The sequence below is a fragment of the Poecilia mexicana genome, unplaced genomic scaffold, assembly GCF_051168715.1.
Source record: "Poecilia mexicana isolate PSO_F unplaced genomic scaffold, ASM5116871v1 scaffold_23, whole genome shotgun sequence".
NCBI lineage: Eukaryota > Metazoa > Chordata > Actinopteri > Cyprinodontiformes > Poeciliidae > Poecilia > Poecilia mexicana.
In genome coordinates, this window is record NW_028263392.1 from 12,759,421 (window position 1) to 12,780,464 (window position 21,044).

Sequence of the window (21,044 nt, forward strand, 5' to 3'; positions counted from 1 at the left end):
TTTATTTTATTAAATTGATCAGTGAATCATTTTAGATACAAAATCTAAAAACAGTCTTGAAAAATTGCATTAGAATTAGACAGACCCAAATAAAATTTTCTTGGGGGGTTGATTGTTTCAGTTTATTAATTTTAATTTACTTAATAAATTAATTTTAACTTACTTAAAATTAATTATAATTAAGTAAATTAATTCTGTTTAATTTAAGGAAAATTAAGTAAAATTACTTTTACTTAAGTAGTTTTACTTAAAATTACTTCATATTAATTTAAGTAAAAATATGTCCATTATTATGGTTCTGGTTATTATTATTATAAAACTTTGCTAATAAATGCAAATCTATTTTTTAAAAAGATACTTATTTTTAAAAATTGTGCTAAAAAATGAAAAATGTCCAACTGCATCAACCAGCTGTGCTTGCAGACCAGATTTGTCAATTCTACATTTGAGGTTTGGGGGCCGCCCTTAATCCTTCAGAGGGCTGCTAATGGCCCCCGAGCCACATTTTTGACACCCCTGCTGTAGTTCTTTTAGCGTCTGAAAGCAAACAAATCTGCATTTTGTGTTCTTGTTTGTACCCTTGTCTTTCTTTGCTTTTCTTCAGAAAGTCATTTTGGTCTCCAACATATTCCAGAACCTTAAACGGATTAGTTTCATATCTGGACCCGAGCCAACTCAGCTGCCTAAACAGAACACCTGCATGTTTAGACATGGGAAAACTCATCAGCATTTTAAATTCTCGTAAATTTGAATGTGTAAATTGTTAGTTTTCTGTTTGGTCTTCCACCTGCAGGTGTGGAGAATGTAACTATCCAGCTGGACCTGGAGGCCGAGTTTCATTTCACACACCTCATCATGACCTTCAAGGTGCTGGATTCATCTACGTCAAACATGAACTCAAATACACACAGAGAAAGAGATGAAGTCTCAGAGACCTTCAGAAAGTCATCCTGGTCTCCTGAGAGAAGAAGGAGTAACAGGAAGATGCTTTTGATCTCTTAATAATTTGCCTCCACTCGTAGTCAAAACACACTCAGGGACTCGCTTCCCCAGTCCCTTCACATCCTGTTTTCTGGCGACATCACAGGGAAAACAAATCTGCATCCGGTTCTTTACTGAAACAACTAGGACTCTAAAGAGCATATAAAACCTCAACAGAAACCAAATTCATATTTTATGTATTGCAAAAATACAAAATCTCACCAATTGTTTCTGTGCAAGGATTCTTGAAATAAGACAAACTTATAAGTAGCTTTTCAGAAATATACAGGAGCTTATTTAAAGTGAATAATTCCTTAATATTGATTTTTAAAAAGTACTAGTTCAATTGACAGATTATATCACTTTCACATGTTCCCATGTTATAAGTGAAATAATCTGTTACAAAGTTACTTGTAAATTAGTTTTGTCTTATTTCAAGTGTACTAAGGTATTCGCACATAAACTAGAACTAAATATAATTTGTGAAATTTGTGTTTTTTAAATTTTTTCAAATTTCAATCTGCATTTCATGAACATCATAATTCCACAGATACTGCTTCAGTTTGTTTTAGCTAGCTACATTTCTGAGAAATATACAGCAAACTAAATCTGTTGTCTTTCAGACTAAATCATCTGTACGCTAGCTTGATAAACGCTAAGCTGGCTAACTGTCTTATTAGCATTTTTTACAAGCAGAAAAATAACGCAAACGCTGTTCATGTATGAAACTGATTTTACTAAATATTTAGAAAAAATTTTGCAAGCTACATCCTCCTACCTTAAAAGTAGCTAACCAGCTAACTCCATAGACAATAGCTGTTAGCTAACTCACTAGCTAGATAGAAAAACCAAGATTAGAAGGACAAGACTTTAATAAAGAAGTCATATTTGTTTTTACTTCAGCTTCACTGAACAAGGTTTTGTGTTCGCAGACGTTCCGTCCTGCTGCCATGATGATTGAGCGGTCCATGGATTTTGGGAAAACATGGCAGGTTTATCGATACTTTGCCCAAAACTGCGAGTCTGTCTTTCCTGGCATTTCCACTGGACCGATGCGTAGAGTGGACGAAATAATCTGCGACACCCGCTACTCAGACTTTGAACCATCCACAGAGGGAGAGGTGAGCTAGTTTTGTGTTTTTGTCCTTGTCGCACAGTTTGGTTTTGATTGTTCTTTCTTGTTGTTTTAGGTGATATTTCGGGTGCTGGATCCTGCTTTTGAGATTGATGACCCCTACAGCTTGCGGATACAGAGTAAGCTGCATCTTCTCGTTAAAGACAGCTTGTTTACAACACACAAATCAGTAAGCAAAGCCTAATTAAGGCAACTTTAAGCACAAAGAATCCAAATAAAAATAGCTTCCTGTAACTTCCTGTTATCGGCTGTGCAGCTTCCCACAGCGAAGAGGTCAGACAGGAAGCACGCGGGGAGGAATTTCACATACGGAAGCAACTTGGACTTTGTAAACTCGTTTACATCCTTGCTGGGACACATGATTTCTCTTTCCCAGTCACAAACCAATACAGATACCATTAAAAAAAATGTCAGCACTAAAAATAACTTTATCCAACTGCTGGTCATCTTTGAAACAGGCTTTTCAGCATTTCTTATAGTTTCAGCACCATGGTAAAGTGCCTAAAAGATCCTTCTACTGTCCGTTTTTAACATAAACTTATTGGCAGAGTTTTAGTCCTTTTATTTAATTTTAATAAACCAAAAAACACTGCTCAAAAACTAAACAGCTGCTGAATGAGCTGAGAAAGTTAGAAAAAGGTCCAAAGAAAAGTTTTCTTTATAATCCATGACTGTTGATTATGACCACTGTAAGAGATTCAAGTCTGAATCCTTAGAAATAAAATATAAAGATAATGAGATGACTGAAGGCTCTTGTACAGAAATATATTTTGGTGTTTTCTGATGTTTTTGTAGGACTTAAACAACCCTAATGGAAAACGTTTAAATCCAAATTTTTGAAAGAAACTTTATTTTCTACACTTAAAAAAAGAACAAAATAACAAACCAAACAGATATAATATATCTACAATCTAAAAGTAAAATAAAAACATGAGAAATATTTAACAAAATCTGGCTTGAAATCAATGACGTCATTAGTTCTCTAAAACCAATAACAATAATAGCTATTATGAAGTTTAATGTAGGTTTTATTAGAAGGAATTTAAAAGTAGGAATAATCTGCAGCAGATAAAAAAACACCAGTTATAGATACATTTATACTTAACTTGCTATAATACTTAAATAGAATAGGAGCTATTAAGCATGTTATTTTGCAGGTAGGTCTAAAATGTAAATAATAATTCTGTAAAAAAATGTTTTAAAAGTTGAATTTAACTGATGAAGGAATCAAGTGGATAATCATAGGTTTTCAGAATTTTACACATTTAACTACATTTGTTTGAAAAGTGTTTTCTCTGCGTTTCAGACATGCTGAAGATCACAAACCTCAGAATAAAGTTCATCAAGCTGCACACGCTGGGCGACAACCTGGTGGATTTCAGAGAGGAGGTGACGGAGAAGTACTACTACGCGCTCTTCGACATGGTCGTCCGAGGGAACTGCTTCTGCTACGGCCACGCCTCCGAGTGCGCACCTATAGACAGAGAACAGGGCAGACCTGAAGGCATGGTAAAAAAACAAAACTATTTTACATCTTTTTTCATTCAGCAGACTTTTCCATAAACAATTTGGACCATGAAATTTATCCCAAATTTGTTGGAAATACTTTGTCAAGACCAATACCAAAAACTGTCATCAACAGTTCTCTCATAACATTTACTGCTTTTCTGTTTATCAACTAAGATTCTGAAATATATTATAAAATGTGTAAGATTTTCCCCACACTTTAACTATTAGTTATTCTAGTTAGTTTACTTCATGTATCTAATTCTCTGCCTCCAAAACTCTACGAAATTAATTTTTTTAAAAAATTGTCTAGCTCTATTACTAATTGAGATATTACAAATTTTGTCTTTAAGGGTGGCCATCTTGGACGCCATCTTAATTCAAGTCAAATATGCAGTTGCTTTGAACAAACATTACCATAGCTTACGAAGTTAGTGTAAAATATTTATTTCTTTTTCTTCTAATTATCTGACCCATAACAGTAGCGCCAAGTCAGATGTGTCGGCCATCTTGAAAAATGGCCGCTATACTGAACTTTGGCGGTACATGATTTGAAAGTGAGTTTCGAAGAACATATGTACCAAATTTCATGCTTGAACAATTGCTCCTCTTATCTGCTTTACTATTACCATTCATTTATTGATATATTTTAGTAAATTTTACATTTTCCCATAAAGATTAGTCTTAACTCTTGCGTGTAGGTTCATGGCCGCTGCGTTTGCAACCATAACACTGAGGGGCTGAACTGTGAGCGCTGCCAAGAGTTTTACCACGACCTGCCATGGAGACCTGCAGAGGGCCGAAACACCCACGCCTGCAAAAGTAAGAGCACACACGGATCAGTTAAGCTGTTTTTGGTCTGTGCTCCGTGAGCGAGTGGATTTACATGAGGTCTACACTTAATCATTTCCAGACCTGCATATTCTTTCAAAAGAAATAAGCAAATGTATGAAAAAAAATAATTGCTGCAATTCAGCAAATTAGTTGGTTAAAGAAGTTAAAATATCTACATTAACCTCCTGATTTATTTGCCATTTTAAAACTTCAAGTTTGCAAAAACTATAGATCAAATGTCTTCACATTTTGTTTTTGTACTTCCCTTTGTACAAACTTAACACTTAAAAAAAAACACAAATTAACTTCTGGCAGTAAGTTAATGTTTTTTGGTGTCTGGAAAATGATTTATTTCATAACCTCCCAATTGTTAAGTCACATTCGACGGGCACTGTGGCGTTGCCTAGCAACCCTCGCCCAGCCCAGCACTGTTACCTAGCAACCCAAGCCGAGTTCCAACTGACCAGACTAAAATCTCATGAGTTAAGAATGATTCAGTGCAAAATAAGTGTAATGAACATGTTTTGTATCTATACTAATCTGCTGAAGGAAGTGTAATAGTTCCCCTTTAAGAACTATTACATGACTCGTTCTTTCTTTTTTTTTTTTTTTCAGGATGCGAATGCAATCGGCATTCCTCGTCGTGTCACTTCGACCTCGCCGTGTACATTTCAACCGGTAACGTCAGCGGAGGTGTGTGTGACGACTGCCAGCACAACACAGTGGGCCAGCAGTGCGAGCAGTGTGTGCCTTTCTTCTACCAGCACCCCAACAGAGACCTGAGAGACCCTAACATCTGTGAACGTACGTTACCCGCACATAAACAACGGCTACAGGCTGCTTACATGACCTGTCTGTGAGCGAGCCTGACATCTTCCAGGAGATCTTTAGGTTCCTACTGACTGCAACCATGTGCAGGTTCTTTCACCAACTGGATTAAATATGTTGGAAAACCTAATGACGGCTGTTGTAGCGTGATTAAAGATACACAGTTCTGCAAACTAAACAGTGCTGTGTAATCAAGTACTCACACAATGTGCTAATACCTTTTGGATCTTTAATAACAGCAACAAACTAACACTTAAAGTAGGAAGAAGATTCAATCAAGACCAGATGTGTTCATTTTAAACTGGCACGAATTACAAATTGGAACCAAGTTGGTGAAATAAATTAAATAAACAAAATCTGAACCAGGTATGGCAATCAGTAAGTGGCTCATGTTGATAGAAATTATATTTGTCAACTTTAGAGTCTTTTAGTTGTGTTCCGTCTTTATAATCCATTGGTCTTCACTCTTCAGATAATTTTAAGGTAATTATTTGTGTCTTTGCAGCGTGTAACTGTGACCCGGAGGGATCCCTGCAGGGCGGACTGTGCGACTCGCGGACTGACGTGGCGGCTGGGCTGATCTCGGGTCAGTGCCGGTGTAAACTCCATGTGGAGGGAGAGCGCTGTGACCACTGCAGACAGGGACACTATGGACTGGGACAGGGGCCAGACGGGTGCCTGCGTAGGTTCAACATTTCCCATGTTTCTGTCATAGTCATTGAACCGTAAAGGACATTTTGAAAGACGTGTTGCTGAATTGTTTATTGCATGTTCTGGCAGCTTGTTCCTGCAACAGCCTGGGGACGATGCCAGGAGGAAACCCCTGTGATTCAGAAACCGGACAGTGCTTCTGCCAGCGACTTGTCACTGGTCACAACTGTGATGAGTGCCTGGTACGACTCCAAACACAAAGTCACATCATTTCACCTCCTGTAGGAGTAAAACTCGTCTGTTTTCTTTTTATACAAACAGCCAGAGCATTGGGGCCTGTCGAATGACATGGATGGTTGTAGACCGTGCGACTGCGACCAGGGAGGAGCAAACGACAACAAGTGGGTCAAAACACACAGAAAAAGCTGGTTTAAGGCTTTGTACACACGTAGCCGGCTCTTTCTAAAAACAAATATCTCCAGAACATCTTTGAAAAAAAAAAAAATTGTACACGGGAGTGATTTTAGAAAGGTTTTCATTCACATGAACCTGGATAATGTTGCTATAAACATGCCAAACCTGTAGGGGGCAGTGTAGTGCAAAAGTAAAACCTATGTCAGCCAATCAGATTGCTTCAAAACAACTTCCTGTTAGCAATTAAACATGGCGCCAGGAGGTCCATATGTTTGGACTGTTACATTTGTTGAGCTACTTTGAAACAGTATTTTAGAGCAATAAATCCATTTGATTAATTGAAGATTTAATTTTTGGAAAATATGGATCCCCCCCAACAATCCACTCTTTGAGTTTCCATATTTCAGAGTGAAGTCAGCACACCCAAGGCGGCCATCTTGTTTAACTCACAGAAGTGATAATTGAAATAAAAACACTTTTTGAAATTATTTTCTGTCGTTTGTAATTTCTGTTTCAGAAAAAAAAAATGGAGAAAAAAAATGTAATCGGAAATCAGATTTGTTATATTTTTAAGCCACATCGTCCAGCCCTAATTCTAACAGTTCTAGTTGACGGTTCATTCATGTTCTTCATATTTATTCTTTGATTCAAAACGTTTTTAAAGACGCAATTGATGTTCCATTTTTTTAAATCTGCCTTCTCCCGCTCCAAAGCTGTGACCCCCAGTCAGGTCAGTGTGTTTGCCGAGCGCACATGTTCGGACGCCGCTGCGATCAGGTCGAGTCCGGATTCTACTTCATCTCCTTGGATCACTACACGTATGAAGCCGAAGAGGCTCAACACGGCCCTGTAAGCGTATAAAACTGGTTTTGAGTGTTTCTTCCTTTTCTGATCTACCTGCTCCAACATTTTGAGAAATCTCTCCTTTATCTCAGGGGGTCAAATCCGTTGCGAGGGCCTATCCTCAGGACCGAAGCCCCACATGGACCGGGATGGGCTTTGCTCATGTTCCCGAAGGCGGCTACATAGAGTTCAATGTCAATAACATCCCACAGTCAATGGACTACGACATACTTGTTCGCTACGAGCCGCAGGTAACGTACAGGAAGGGTTTTCTGATTTTATCAGTCCTGGCTTCCTGCTTGTGTTTCAGTAAGGAGGTTTTATATTAGTCCTGTAACAATAGCTAATTTTGCTGGATGACAAATTGTCCCAGAACTTATGGCGATAAACGATAATATTGTTGTTTTGAGACCATTTTCAAGTGATATAATAGTAATAATTGTATTAAAAAAAGGCAAGAACACATTCTCAACAATCAAATAAACTTTAAATTCTAATGGACATTTAAACACTGGAAGTGGAAGACATCTGAAATATCTAAAATAAATAAAGAAAACATTTTCTGTATTTTGCAAATACAGAAAATAATGTTTTGATCTCAACTATACCAAAAAAATGGGATAGTTGAGACCAAAGCACCAAACTGAAGACTTTTATCATCCAGTTTCTGGTAGAAAAGAAAAGAGAAAAACAATAAAGCAAATGAAAATTATTGAGTTTCTTTTAACTTATTTATTGTTTATTGTGAAAGGCCTAATTTATATGTGATCTCTATGTAAATGAGTCTGAAGTAATTATTATCCATCTGAAACATCAATTGTTTGTCAGAGGCTGGAAAACATTTATTTTTTCCATTGGCTCACTTTTGTTGCCGGCACACATACGAACCAACAAAGTTCTCAGAGGCTTTCTTAATTATACAAAATTCACATTTTGCACATTTTTGTACTTCCATTTGGGTTTCAACTGATTCTAAAAACAGCCAAAGCGCTGAAGAAAACTGTCATTCTTTTGGCAGTAAGTTAATGTGTTTTGGTGTCTGAAAAATGAGCCGTTACAAAAACCTCATGAATGGAACGTCAGCAGACACTGCCTCTCAACAATCAACCCACGCCAAGCCCAGCACATTACCTAGCAACGCGAGCCAAACCCAGGCCATGACCGAGCAACCACAGCCCAGCCCGTTACCGAGCAACCACAGCCCAAACCGTTACCGAGCAACCACAGCCCAAACCGTTACCGAGCAACCACAGCCCAAACAGTTACCGAGCAACCACAGCCCAAACAGTTACCGAGCGACCCAAACTGAGCTCCAGAAATCAACTACTCTGGTTTTGGTCAGCTTCCAAAACCAGAGGGAACGATTGTCCGACCAAAAGTCTACAAATGAACAAATCAGAACGAAACGGAGCTAATCCAAATCTGGAATGGTTGTTATGGTAACCTTGCTTTGCTGTAGCGCTCTATGAGCTCAGAATGTCTGAAAAGGACCGCGGAGTAAGCATATTATTGCGTGTTTGTGTTTGCAGCTGCCGCAGCAGTGGGATCAGGTGACCGTTCGGGTCGAGCGCCCCGTCTTCAACCCGCCGAGCTACACCGCTCACTGCAGCAACTCCGCCCAGAGCGGAGACGAGCAGTTCATCTCTCTCCCACCTGGATCCAGGTAAAACGTTTGCTGCATATCCTGCCAGGTGTTATGATACCAGGGCGTCCACACAAAAAAAGTGTAAGTTGACTAATTACAGGTCTTAAATTTTCTAGCTCGCTAGCTAGTTTTTTTTTTTTTCCTCATCTATCATAGGTAAGTGCAAATGTATGTCCAGGATTCTCTTGCAAAATAATTTTTAATCTCAATGGGCTGGAGGACATCCGTTTTTACCACTGGCTCACTTTTGTTGCCAGCACACATACGAACCAGCAGAAGAACCTAAGGATCCCCTCTCTATAGTTTTTTTTTGGTCTTAAATTTCGTTCATAATGGAATTAAAAAGTCTTAAATCTGACCCTGGATACACACTAACCGGACCCTGATGTGTGCTGCAGGCATGTGCTGCTCGTGAGTCCAGTGTGTTTGGAGAAAGGACTGAACTACACGATCCGTCTGACTTTCCCGCGGTACTCTTCGGTCAGCCACATCCAGAATCCACACACGCTCATCGACTCTGTATGTTTCCTTTTTTTTTTCTAAACATTTATTTGCTTTGAAAGCCTCCTAGAGCTCCATATAAAGTCATCTGACACTGCTCAAGCTCTGAAACACTCCCACAAACCCTCCGCTCTGCTTTTAGCTGGTGTTGATGCCTCGGGTCAGAGAGATGGAAATGTTTCAAGGGACGGAGGGTGAGGAAGCGTGGGACACGTTTCAGCGCTACAGATGTTTGGAAAGCAGCCGCAGCGTCATCAAAAGCCCGATGACGGACATCTGCAGTGACTACATCTTCAGCATCTCCGCTCTGCTGCACAAAGGAGCAATGAGTAGGTTACTGGCTACGTTGTGTCTCAAGCCGTTGATTTTTGGTCCCTTAGATGATATCTTGTTTGTTTGAGGCTGTTTTTAATCTCTTCCTCAAATTTAAAGCAGGATGTAAAAGTTCATAAACTACCAAAACAAAACTAATCTAAAAAGAAATCTAATAAATTCTTACAGTGTTTCCTCTTGGCTACTTCTCTACACGTTGGACAGCGTTTTATTTTTCCATAGATGGTGAATTGAGATATTCAAAACTTGAGGCATTCTATTATAGCCAATCCTTGCTTTAAACTTTTCCTCAACATTACTTTAACTGACCTGTCCACTGTGTTTCTTGATCTTCATGATGCTTGTTGTGACAAACATCTGAGATTTTCACAAAAAGCTGAGATTAAACTACAAACAGCTGGAATCTATCTGGTAGTTAATGACTTCTAGAAACAATTGGACCCATAAGGTCTCAGTTTAGGCGTACAAGAATAAAGGGAGCTAAATACAAATTAAAGCTTTTAGAAAATCATGCATCTTTGTGTTGGTAACTGTTTTTTTTCCCACCCAGCTTGCCACTGCGACCCTCAGGGTTCCCTCAGTGCCATGTGCGATCCCAGCGGCGGTCAGTGTCGATGTCGACCCAACGTGGTCGGCAGAAACTGTGACCACTGTGCTCCGGCTACGTTCCTGTTCAGTCCTGCTGGCTGCAGATGTGAGTGTCAGGAGTCGCTTCACTTTGCTGTGCGGCGGCCCGACTCTTCTCGTTAATGGTAATTTAATTTAACCCCCAGCTTGTGACTGCGACCCGCTGGGCTCCGTCACTCCGTTCTGTCACGAATCAACTGGTCAGTGTGAGTGCGTGCAGGGAGCCACGGGACGCCAGTGTTCCCACTGCTTACCGGGTTTTTGGGGGTTCCCTCAGTGCCGACCGTGCCAGTGTAACGGCCACAGCGAGTACTGTCACCCTCAGACCGGAGAGTGTCAGGGGTGCAGAGACTTCACCACCGGACATCACTGTGAGAGGTACAACATGGCAACAAGAAGAAGACCATTACTGCTGAGTCAGTGTTAAATCATTTTCCATTTGCTACTGCATGCTTTAGCATTGCAAAAGAGAAAAAGCAATGAGGAACAAACTAATTTGCACGTAGCCAAAGATACAGTTTTTGCAAGTTGTAAACATAAAAAATGGGCTCTGATTTTGAAAAACACCAAACAGAGTCGCTTTGGTTGTTGGGCAACAGCAGCAGCTAAAACATCGTTAAGTGCCATTCAGCCAGTCCAGCCACAAGTTTTGATTTGTCTGATTTTTGTCGTCAGAATATTATGAATATTATATAGTAGAATATTTTCCCACAGCGGGGAAATTCAGGTTGCAACAGCAGCCAACTGACAGGCAACAGAGGCATGTAGGTACACATAAAACGCATAAAAAGAATTAAGGATAATATTCTGTACAGTAAGGACAACATTACGACATAAAAATCCTGGGTAGGCTCCAATGTGCAACTGAGTAGAATAATTTTAAAAAAAGTAGAAAAATGCACATTTGTGGATTAAAAAACTACAGACTAGTTACAATGTGTGAAAATTCAATTTTGCAGAAATTTTATCAAAAATGAGTAAAACTGTGCAAATAGCAACAGGAATGTTAAACCCAGTTTGTTGGTAGCACTGATGGTTGTAGAGTCTGAGAGCAGGTGGGAGGAAGGATCTGTGATGATGCTTCTCTGTGCACTTAGGATGCAGCAATCATGTGTACAAGTTTCATGTTGATATTATAACAGTGAAAAACGGACCTCTAAATCAAGATATACAACAAAACACACAAGGACCCAGAATGGAGCCTTGGGGAACTCCGTAGTTAAGTGGAGCTGCAAGTTTAGAACGAAACATCTGGAGCGTGCCGGAGGCTTCATATTGTTAATAATGAGAAACTTTGAGTTTGCCAAACAAATGTGTGAAATCTCGCTCCGTTTTCAGATGTATAAATGGTTACCATGGTGACCCAGAGCTGGGATCAGGGAGCCACTGTCGCCCCTGCATGTGTCCAGACGGACCCCGCAGTGGTCGGCAGTTTGCGGACAGCTGTTACCTTCTGACCGATCAGCTGGTGTGCGTGTGCAGCCACGGCTACAAAGGTGCATTTTACAGATTTGTTATTATGCAAGCAGCACAAAAGCATCGTCTTGTCATCGTGTCTTCAAGTCACACAGATCTCAAGATGTTGCACCTCTTCTCCCTCCCTGTAATTTACCTTTTTGCCCGTTTCGTTTTTTTCCTTTTTAAATTCTGTTTTCTTTCGTCATCCAGGAACCAGGTGTGATGAGTGCGCCCCGGGTTATTATGGGAACCCTCTCATTCCCGGTGGCCGCTGCACGCCCTGCGATTGTAACAACAACATTGACATGCACGACCCGGGATCCTGCGACGTCCGCACAGGTGCCTGTCTGAAATGCCTGTACCACACGCAGGGCCACTCATGCCAGCAATGCAAACCGGGATATTACGGCGACGCCGCCAAGCAGAGCTGCCGGAGTGAGTACAGATACACGAAAAAAACTCGGCTTATGCTTCGCTTCCATCGAGCCGGACGATTTAGGATAACAGATCCTGAGCAGCGATTCTTCAAACTTTCTGAACTTTTTTTTTTCAATTTTGAGGGGGAAAAAAAAGATAGTTTTTGTGTATACAGTTAATGTTTTGCAAACATTAAAGATGGAGATGAGGTGTTTAATTGAAATATTTCTGGATTTTTTTATTAAACACTAAAATATTTGAAAATTATCATCTTTTTGTGACCAACATGGAGTCATTATTCTTCTAAGGACGCTGGGTGCATTCCCTGAACTTACATGTTACTTTCAGGGAATGACATGATTCTTAGGGAAACTGCTGTAACTTTAAACCTATAGTTTTACAGTTTTACATATTTGAGTGTGCAGGTTACATTTCAAAGATTAAAGGGACATTTTGCACATTTTTATACTTAAATTTGGGTTTCTACTGCTTCTAAAACCAACCCAGGTGCTTAAAAAAAACCACCCGACTGTTTTTTGGCAATAAGTTAATGTTTTTGGTATTTGGAAAATGAGCCGTTTCAAAAACCTCACCAATGTTCAGTTGCCATTCCAGCGTTACCTAGCAACCCCCACCTAGCCCCGTTACCTAGCAACCCCCAATCGCAGCTCCAACACATTTACATCTATCCTAACCTGTTAAAGAAAGTGTAATAGGTGCCCTTTAACTAAAGGGTACTTGTCTTTAAAATGTGTTGATTTAAATCTCTGGAAATTTGGCACAACTCTGCAGAGCTTACAGCTTACAGGTTACGTTTGGAGGCTGGTTTGGGTGTATGATCAATTAATCCCAGAAAGCCTGAACACCACTTTAAAAGATTCAAAGAAAGTCTGACTTCATAGAAGTAAATACAACTCCTGCCTTGTCCTCCTTTTTAAAAGAGTGCATGTGCAACTCTTCGGGGACGACATCTTACGCCTGTCCGTCCCCTGACGGCTGCCGCTGTGACCAGCGTAGCGGCCAGTGCTCCTGCCTGCCCAACGTGGTCGGGCAGAACTGTGACCGCTGCGCTCCCAATACGTGGAACCTCGCCAGCGGAACGGGCTGCGAACGCTGCGACTGCGACCCTGTCCACTCTGTCGGGTCTTCCTGCGATGTGGTGAGTCAGACGCATGAGCAAAATATTTTAGATTGTAGGTATGCTGATGATGAGGTGAGTTGGATCAGAACTGGGCTAAGCAGGAAGTAGGTGAGCAATCAAGGTGTTTTCACGCCTGAACGTCTGGTAGATTCAGTTTGATTGATAATCAAAATTGCAACATTTGCTACATTTTCAGCTGCTGTGGTTTACTTTCACACTGCACTGTGTCAGATGATCCAAACAAATTGAAAACCTTATTCCCCTCTTCACCTGTGGTGGCGCTGCACCAAGAACTACAGAAGGAAATGACACAAAAACCTCTGAAGAAAACATGAGCGCAACTTTCTTCTTCATGAAACGTAAACAAAAAAGGAGTAGCATCAGATTTTTCCAGTAGCTTTTCTCTTTTGCTCTTGGTAAAAGACCACAAACTTTTTCGTCCGCTAGCGCTAAACTAGTACATTTGTTTTAGTTCCATTTACCCAGAATGCCCTGCGCTATAGTTCACTTCCTGTTTTTCCAGAAAGCAGGAAAACTGAGGGAGGAAACTGCTTATCCCAGAGGGACCTGAACAAAGTAAAGGATATGGAAACCAAACGGGAAAATAATCTAAGATAAATAAATTAAAAAGTACAAGAAAAATTTTATAATAACAGATAACACAATAAATAAGATCAAACAGAAATTGAAACATTGGTGGAAATTGTCAGATTTTGAAAAATCACAGGAAAATTTAAGCAACTAGTTAATAAGTCTGCCATACAGATCTAAAACCAGAATTTAAAGACCAAGAAATAGCCAAACTAAATCCCAAAGCAGCCAGAAACTAATTCAAACCCTAAGTGCTGCTCTACTGAGCTGCTGCTGCTGCCAGAGTTTTTCCATATGGAGACCAACACGGGGTTTTACACAGGGGAAGGCAGCAGGGTCCTCTTATCTGTCCACTAAACACTCTGATCTGTGTTTGTGTAACTTCTTTGACATATTCACCACAGATATAAGGGAATTCTTCCTTTTGCTTTGTTTTCATTAAACACACACATTTCAGTTTTTTTGTGTATACAAAAAACTGAAACGCTACTCTCTCACAAACCTTTGTGTTTACTGGCTTCTCTCCAGCAGAGGAAGGAAGTCTCAGAATACACAGTGGAACAACTGAATACACGTTTAATTCAGAGGCACAAAAAAAAAAAAAAAAACTACAAAACTCCATTGTCTCTGCACCAAAAAGCCTTGAAAATTACCACTTTCTGCACAATGTTTGGCTAAAATTCACGTGAATTGACTGGATTTGTGTTGTTGCCTTCCTGCAGGTTACGGGTCAGTGTGTGTGCAAACCGGGTTTCAGTGGCAGGACGTGCCGAGAATGCAAAGAGCTGTTCTGGGGAAATCCAGAGGTCAAATGTCACGGTAGGACGTCATCGCTCATCACAGGCATCTGCAGCACATTCGAGAGAATCTAAAATCTAGGGCCAAATCACGATTAATTGTTTATTAAACTAATCGACTAATTTAGTAAATCAATTAATCATTAATTGTGTGTAGAGACTCTAAAAAAGACCATTTACTCAAAGAACATATTCATTGCCGTGATTAAGCCAAAACTATAGAAAAATATATACATTTTTTATAGAAGATAAAGAAAACTTTATCTGTAAATATGTTCTACTGAAAACTCCATGTCATAGTTTTAGCTTCACCCGCTTATAATCGCTGCAAAAAAATCTCTTATTAAGCACCTTCTGCTATTCAGTTATTAATTAATCCAATAAATAGTCAACAGATCAGCCCTGTTCACATGTTGTTTGTTTTTAGCTACAAATACATCTTCTACAAATCCCTCTAATTGGAATTCTATTAATGCACGTTAAGCAATAAAATTATTTTTTTTTTTAATTATTGAATTGCTTATTTGCATATTTTAATGTATTTCTAATAGTTTATTTTAAGAAAAAGGCTTACATGAGAAATCTGCAGAATTTCAGTTTTCGTATCCGATTAATCGCCAAAAATAATTTATAGATTAAATCGATGACTAAAATAATTGTTGGTTGCAGCCAAATCACGACAACCATAATCCAACTCAACCCAAACGTAATTTAAGGTGTTTAATCTGTGGCGTTTGTTGCTCAAACTGCTGATATTTTTCCAACTCTGTGTGGCACAGTAGCTGGAAACAGAAAAAGGCGAAGACATGGACACAAATAGGATAGATATGGGAGAAACCACACTCATGAGAACCAGATGTCCTCACAGATTCCCAAGCATCCCTGTTTTGTCACGGAGCAGATTCCTAATATTCTCCAGCTGCACCCATCCTGGTCTGTTGAGCTGCTCCACCAGCTGTGTGCTGCTTCCTATCTGCACATGACTCAGTAATGCGTTTGCTTCATGGGAAACGGTGTGAGAAACGAGTGGGAGGGACGTCCTCTGCTCTTACAGTATCTCAGATACGTACCACTAGTTACCATGTGTAGATTTCAGCCTAATGTGTGTTTCTAAAGACAAACTTATTGTGTGACCATGGCAGAAACATTTGTTTTAGGTTTCAGTGGTGCAGCGATGGCTAAAAACTCTGCATTCCTTCTGCCTGACTCATAACCATTCTTTGTCTCAAAGGACGGAAAAGGAAAACCTGTTTATTTTTTTTTGTGCAAGGACCAGAACTTGGGAGACTAACAAAACCTTTTTGGTATTCAAGTGTAAAATTTCTGGTTGTAGATGAAACATTTAAATAGGTTCACACCAGAGACAGAGAAAGTAACACTAAAAGTAAATTCTGCAAAGTACAGGGTGTCTACGCATCCTTAAAAAGTCCTAAATGTGTGTACCTAAAACAGAGGCCTTAAAATATCTTCATAGATCCAAAAACTGACCTTTAATGCTTAATTTCTTTGCGACACCAGCTTGCGACTGTGAACCCCGAGGAATCTCCAGTGGTCAGTGCCATCGAGCCACAGGGCAATGTGCCTGCTTACAAGGCTTCTCCGGCCCTCGCTGTGACACATGCGCCAGGGACTACAAGGGGACGTTTCCCTTCTGCGAACCCTGCCACCAGTGCTTCTCCGTCTGGGACAGCGTCGTAGGCGAGCTGACCAATCAGACTCACCGTCTGGAGGCCCAAGTTACCGAGCTGCTGACCACTGGAGTGACGGCGCCGTACAAGGAGCTGATCAGCAGTCTGGAGAGAAACGCCAAGGCCGTCAGGGAGATCGTGCTAAACAAGACGGCTTCAGAGAAGCTGGAGAAAGTCCAAGACCTGATAAATCAGATCACGTATGTAATAACGTCGAAACATCAAGATCAAATTTACAGTTTGCTTTAATATCTCACTGTGTTCCCAGTGGAGTGGTGTCATTCCTCAACGGGAATCTGACCGCAACGCAGGAAAAACTGAATGGCGTCAACGATGAAGCAAACGCAACAGAATCAAACTTGGATGTACTGACCGACGAGGCCAACAAGCTGGAGCAACACGTCCAAATGCTCATACAGCAAGTCCACAACATCAAGAACGCCAACGTCCATGGTGAGAGAAAAACCTCCTCATAATCTCCTCATGCTTAGTTACTCTAAAGTTCAACAGATTTCAAAGGGATCTATTATAAGAAATTAAGTTTTTGCATGATTTTGTGCTTCCATTTGGGTCTCAACTCCTTCTGAAAACAGTTAAAGTGTTTTACAAAACACACACAGCCATTTTTGGCAATACGTTAATGTTTTTTGGTAAATAGAAAATGAGCAATTTCAAAAACTTCCCAATGCTGAGTCACATTCACCGCACATTTACCTAGCAACCCACGCGGCGCTCCAGCAGGTTTGGTCAGCTGGCTTTCCGGCTCTATGGGTTGTATAATGGCTACTGGAAAAGTGTTTTGTTGTTCGCTTAATAGGAAAGCACTTGCTGCATTCTTGGTTGTGCAGGAGGCTCCATTTTTCAAAGATGCACAGTTGTATAATAACAAATCTATTTGTAGCCATTTTCAGGTTGAGTTGAGGGGCGTGGCTAGGAGCTTATTTGGATTTAAAGTGACAGAGGCCCTAAAACAGCTCATTCTGAAAGGAGCTAAAATAGACAGAACTCTGCAGACTAATATCTCATTATCTAAGAAGGATTTTGCACAAAAAAATGTAATTAAAATATTTTGTGTAACATATAGACCTACCCTAACCTGTTCAAGGAAACATAACCTTCAAAGAAGTTTGGTTGGTTAATCCAGAATACTCCAATTACTTCAGTTTCAGTGACTTCAAATGAAAACGAACCAGGTTTGTTCAGCTTTTCCTTTAAGAATATATTTGATTCCTCAACTTTGTGGTTTGTAGGAGCCATGAACACAATTTCTGCTGCACACATGGAGTCCCAAGATGCAGAGCTTCGCTCCAATGCCGCAACCAGTGATCCCGGCAACAAGCTGGAGCAGTCGGCTGCATTACGGAAAGCCACTGAGGACAAACTGAGCAGCAGTCAGAGGGAGTTTGACCGTAAACACCAAAGAAACGCGCAGAAGCTGGACAAGCTGTCCAAAGAGTTGGACAAGTTTGACTTGTCCCCACTTAGTGAGAAGGTGAGAGACACTGGAGGGTGTAATCAAGTCAACACAACCTCAACTGGTCGCCAACCTCTAATTGGGATGTTTTTGTAGATGTGTGGCGGATCAGGTGAAGGGGAGAGCTGCTCCACCTGCGGCGGATTCGGGTGTGTCAGGGAGGACGGAGCGCCCCACTGTGGAGGGGAGGGATGCAGCGGTTTCGTCACAACGTCTCAAACGGCCCTGAAATCCTCCCAGAAGCTGGACCAGGACATCCATCAGGCCATGGAGGAGGTGGACAAGCTGTCCAGGATGGTGAGAGGGAGAACGGAGGGAATCAGGATGCAGCTGAGCAGGAAAAGGAGGGAAAAATACTTCCATCCATCTATCCTTTTATTTATCATATCCATTCGTTTGTTGATCATCATCCAACCATCCATTTGTTGGTCATTCATCCGTTTGTTGACTGTCTATCCATCTATACATTTACTGATAGTCCATTAACCATTCCCTGTCCATCCATCCATCATCCATCAACTGGGAACTATAAAATTTAGGCTTTAAATCTGGGCTGAATTTATTACAAAAGTCTGAAAATTTGAGTCTGGAAAAAAACTAAAATCCTGCCAGAACATCTGTAGGAACAAAATCGGATCCCGAGAGCTGATACCAGGTATTTTTTTACGGTCAGGTTTGGGAAGCAAACATCCGCGCAAATGAGGCCAAAGCGAAGGCGATGGATGTGCTGATCTCGTCCAATCGCAGCAAAGAGAGAGTAGAGCAGAGCAACAAGCAACTCCGTGACCTCATCAAAGAGATCCGCGACCTTTTGACCAGTACGTTTATCACCATCTCCTCAGCTAACCGCAGTTTAGAGAGCGAAATAACAGCAGGTTTGTCTCCAATGGAGCAGATGAGAAGGCAGATGCTTCTGTGATCGAGGCGGTGGCCAATGAGGTGCTGGCTCTGAAGATGCCGACATCGGCGGAGAAGCTGCAGGAGCTGACCAATGAGATCAGGGAGAAGGTCGGCACTCTGACCAGCGTGGAGGAGATCCTCAGTCAGAGCGCCAAGGACATCCAAAGTGCAGAATCTCTCCTGAGTCGGGCCAAATCAGCAAGGTGACTTCCAGAGTCCCGTTCTTCTTAGTTTCACTTCCAGAGTGACAGAGTTGATGCTATATTTTAAAGGTTTTCTGTTTTTCCTTTCTAATTGGCTGCTTTTCATTGTCTTCCAGCCATCTTTAGGCATCAAAAGAAACAATTTTAAGATCATCCTTTCATATGTACCTTTACAAGAGTGTGACAAACCCATTTATACTACAAATACAAGTGACAACTATAAATTGATTTTAATTAGGATCACATTTTCCCGTTTTTTCAGTCAAACATACCCAAACCAAATGACAAAATTCAGGCAGTTCAGATGAATAAAATGAAAACAAATGAGAATATTAACCAGAGCTCACATATTTGAAGAAACTGTTAAGAAATGCAGTTTTGGATTAAAAAGAATGAACAATAAAGTTGTAAAAAAGGGTAAAAAGTTTAAGCCAGTGATGAATAATGTCCCATTTATTGGATAACCATTTTAAAATTAACATTAGTTTTCCTCCAACATAAAATCAAAACTTAAAAGTATCAATATTAATAAATTATTTCATTATTGAAGTTACCATTCAGTGCACTGACACTGGTTTTCCAGGAGATGGAGTTAGAGTTCTCTAATCATGTTTTGATATAAAAGATGCAAAAACTATTTCTTTCTCTATCTGACATTAACTCAGACTAAAATCTGATATATTTAGGTCAGTTAGAATTACTTAAACTATTTTACTACTTTATTTCCAGTCATACATATTAAGTTTAACGCCTGTGGGTAATTTGGGAAAGCCCAGATGACGGTTTTATAGCACAACATTTAAATAACTGGAGGCAAATCTGTGGACACATTTTAAAAACACTTGAATGGAAATAGAGAAATGAAAAAAAAAAGAGACTTAATTTGGAGTGCTCAGATATGCTATCTTGAAGCATAAACTGAACTTGAAAGCAGACAACTACTACTAAAGAACATGGGAGAGGTAATTCAAGAAAGTTATGGAACAGAAAAACTATTTATGAATTAAGAGCTAACTTTGTTTTTTTCCTCTCATTAGTAAGGAGGCATCAAATATGACGGAGATGGCGCACACAGTGAAGGCGGCGCTGGAAAAGACTGAGCATGCTCAGAACATCGCCAGGGACGCCATTCAGCTGGCCAATGACAACACCAAAGAAACCACAGACCTGATCAACTCTGTCAGTTTGACCAATAAAGAGCATAACGTCAATATCAAATTTTGAGATCTCTGAAATTTTAGAGAAAAATATAGAAAACTTGAGATTGAAAAGTGAAAATTTTGCTCACAAAAACGTTCAAATTTTGAAATGAGTTCAGAAATTTTCTTGAAAAATGTGGAAATTTCAGTGTTTCAAAAGTAAAAAATATTACTGACTTTTGGAGCTCAGAAATTTCCTTGTTTTATCTAAAGAGTTTCTGAGATTAATCTCACAATTCTCATTATCTAAGAACGATTTAGTGCAAAAAATCTAATGAACGTGTTTTGCATCACCCACAACCTGTCTCCTTTTACTTCTAGTCCTTTGAAAATTGGTTTATGTTTCAGGTCGAGTCAGAGACGGTACAATCGGAGCTGAAGCTCAGTCAGACCACCGGTCGTCTGTTGGAGCTGGAGCATGAGCTGGGCCTGCTGAGGCAGAACAACCTGGAGATGAACCAGAAGGTGGAAACGGCTGAGCGGGTCTCCGAACGGGCCAAAGCGATCGCAGAAGAGGCTCAAAAGGTCTCAAACCTTTACCAACCTGGGAGCTGATCATTTATGTTAAAGATTTAAACTTTAATTTTCCTCCTCTGTCTGTGTAGGAGTTTGATGAGGACCTAAAGGATAAACTGGAGGTGGTGGAAGACCATCTGGAGGGCAAAGGGGAGTCAGTGCTGCAGGCGAGGAGCAGAGCTGATGAGCTGCAGCGAGAAGCCAGAGAGCTGATCACACAGACCAACAGCAAGCTGCAGAGACTCAGAGGTGAACCGTCTCAGAATCATAACCAATGAAGATTTTATATCCAAGATGATTAATGAGTTAATCTAAAGCTGATTGATCTTAACAATTAATTGATCAACTGCCATAAAAAAAAA

The 21,044-nt window shown here is 40.3% G+C and overlaps 1 protein-coding gene across 2 annotated transcripts in view; it reads left to right on the forward strand.

Moving 5' to 3' along the window:
• lamb1b (laminin, beta 1b) overlaps positions 1 to 21,044 on the forward strand; it is a 31,012-nt gene that overhangs the window by 8,614 nt on the left and 1,354 nt on the right. For both annotated transcript variants that reach the window (XM_015000799.2, XM_015000800.2), the window contains 29 exons: positions 794 to 867; positions 1,914 to 2,102; positions 2,172 to 2,235; positions 3,423 to 3,625; positions 4,324 to 4,444; positions 5,072 to 5,260; positions 5,790 to 5,966; positions 6,065 to 6,177; positions 6,257 to 6,336; positions 7,063 to 7,198; positions 7,285 to 7,443; positions 8,722 to 8,855; positions 9,236 to 9,356; positions 9,481 to 9,667; positions 10,222 to 10,365; positions 10,445 to 10,676; positions 11,637 to 11,794; positions 11,967 to 12,191; positions 13,115 to 13,332; positions 14,628 to 14,724; positions 16,221 to 16,590; positions 16,659 to 16,843; positions 17,641 to 17,882; positions 17,961 to 18,161; positions 18,538 to 18,682; positions 18,760 to 18,967; positions 20,005 to 20,146; positions 20,515 to 20,691; positions 20,772 to 20,931. In XM_015000799.2, the coding sequence (XP_014856285.2) occupies positions 794 to 867; positions 1,914 to 2,102; positions 2,172 to 2,235; positions 3,423 to 3,625; positions 4,324 to 4,444; positions 5,072 to 5,260; positions 5,790 to 5,966; positions 6,065 to 6,177; positions 6,257 to 6,336; positions 7,063 to 7,198; positions 7,285 to 7,443; positions 8,722 to 8,855; positions 9,236 to 9,356; positions 9,481 to 9,667; positions 10,222 to 10,365; positions 10,445 to 10,676; positions 11,637 to 11,794; positions 11,967 to 12,191; positions 13,115 to 13,332; positions 14,628 to 14,724; positions 16,221 to 16,590; positions 16,659 to 16,843; positions 17,641 to 17,882; positions 17,961 to 18,161; positions 18,538 to 18,682; positions 18,760 to 18,967; positions 20,005 to 20,146; positions 20,515 to 20,691; positions 20,772 to 20,931 (4,851 nt within the window). The remainder of the gene's footprint in view (positions 1 to 793; positions 868 to 1,913; positions 2,103 to 2,171; positions 2,236 to 3,422; positions 3,626 to 4,323; positions 4,445 to 5,071; positions 5,261 to 5,789; positions 5,967 to 6,064; positions 6,178 to 6,256; positions 6,337 to 7,062; positions 7,199 to 7,284; positions 7,444 to 8,721; positions 8,856 to 9,235; positions 9,357 to 9,480; positions 9,668 to 10,221; positions 10,366 to 10,444; positions 10,677 to 11,636; positions 11,795 to 11,966; positions 12,192 to 13,114; positions 13,333 to 14,627; positions 14,725 to 16,220; positions 16,591 to 16,658; positions 16,844 to 17,640; positions 17,883 to 17,960; positions 18,162 to 18,537; positions 18,683 to 18,759; positions 18,968 to 20,004; positions 20,147 to 20,514; positions 20,692 to 20,771; positions 20,932 to 21,044) is intronic.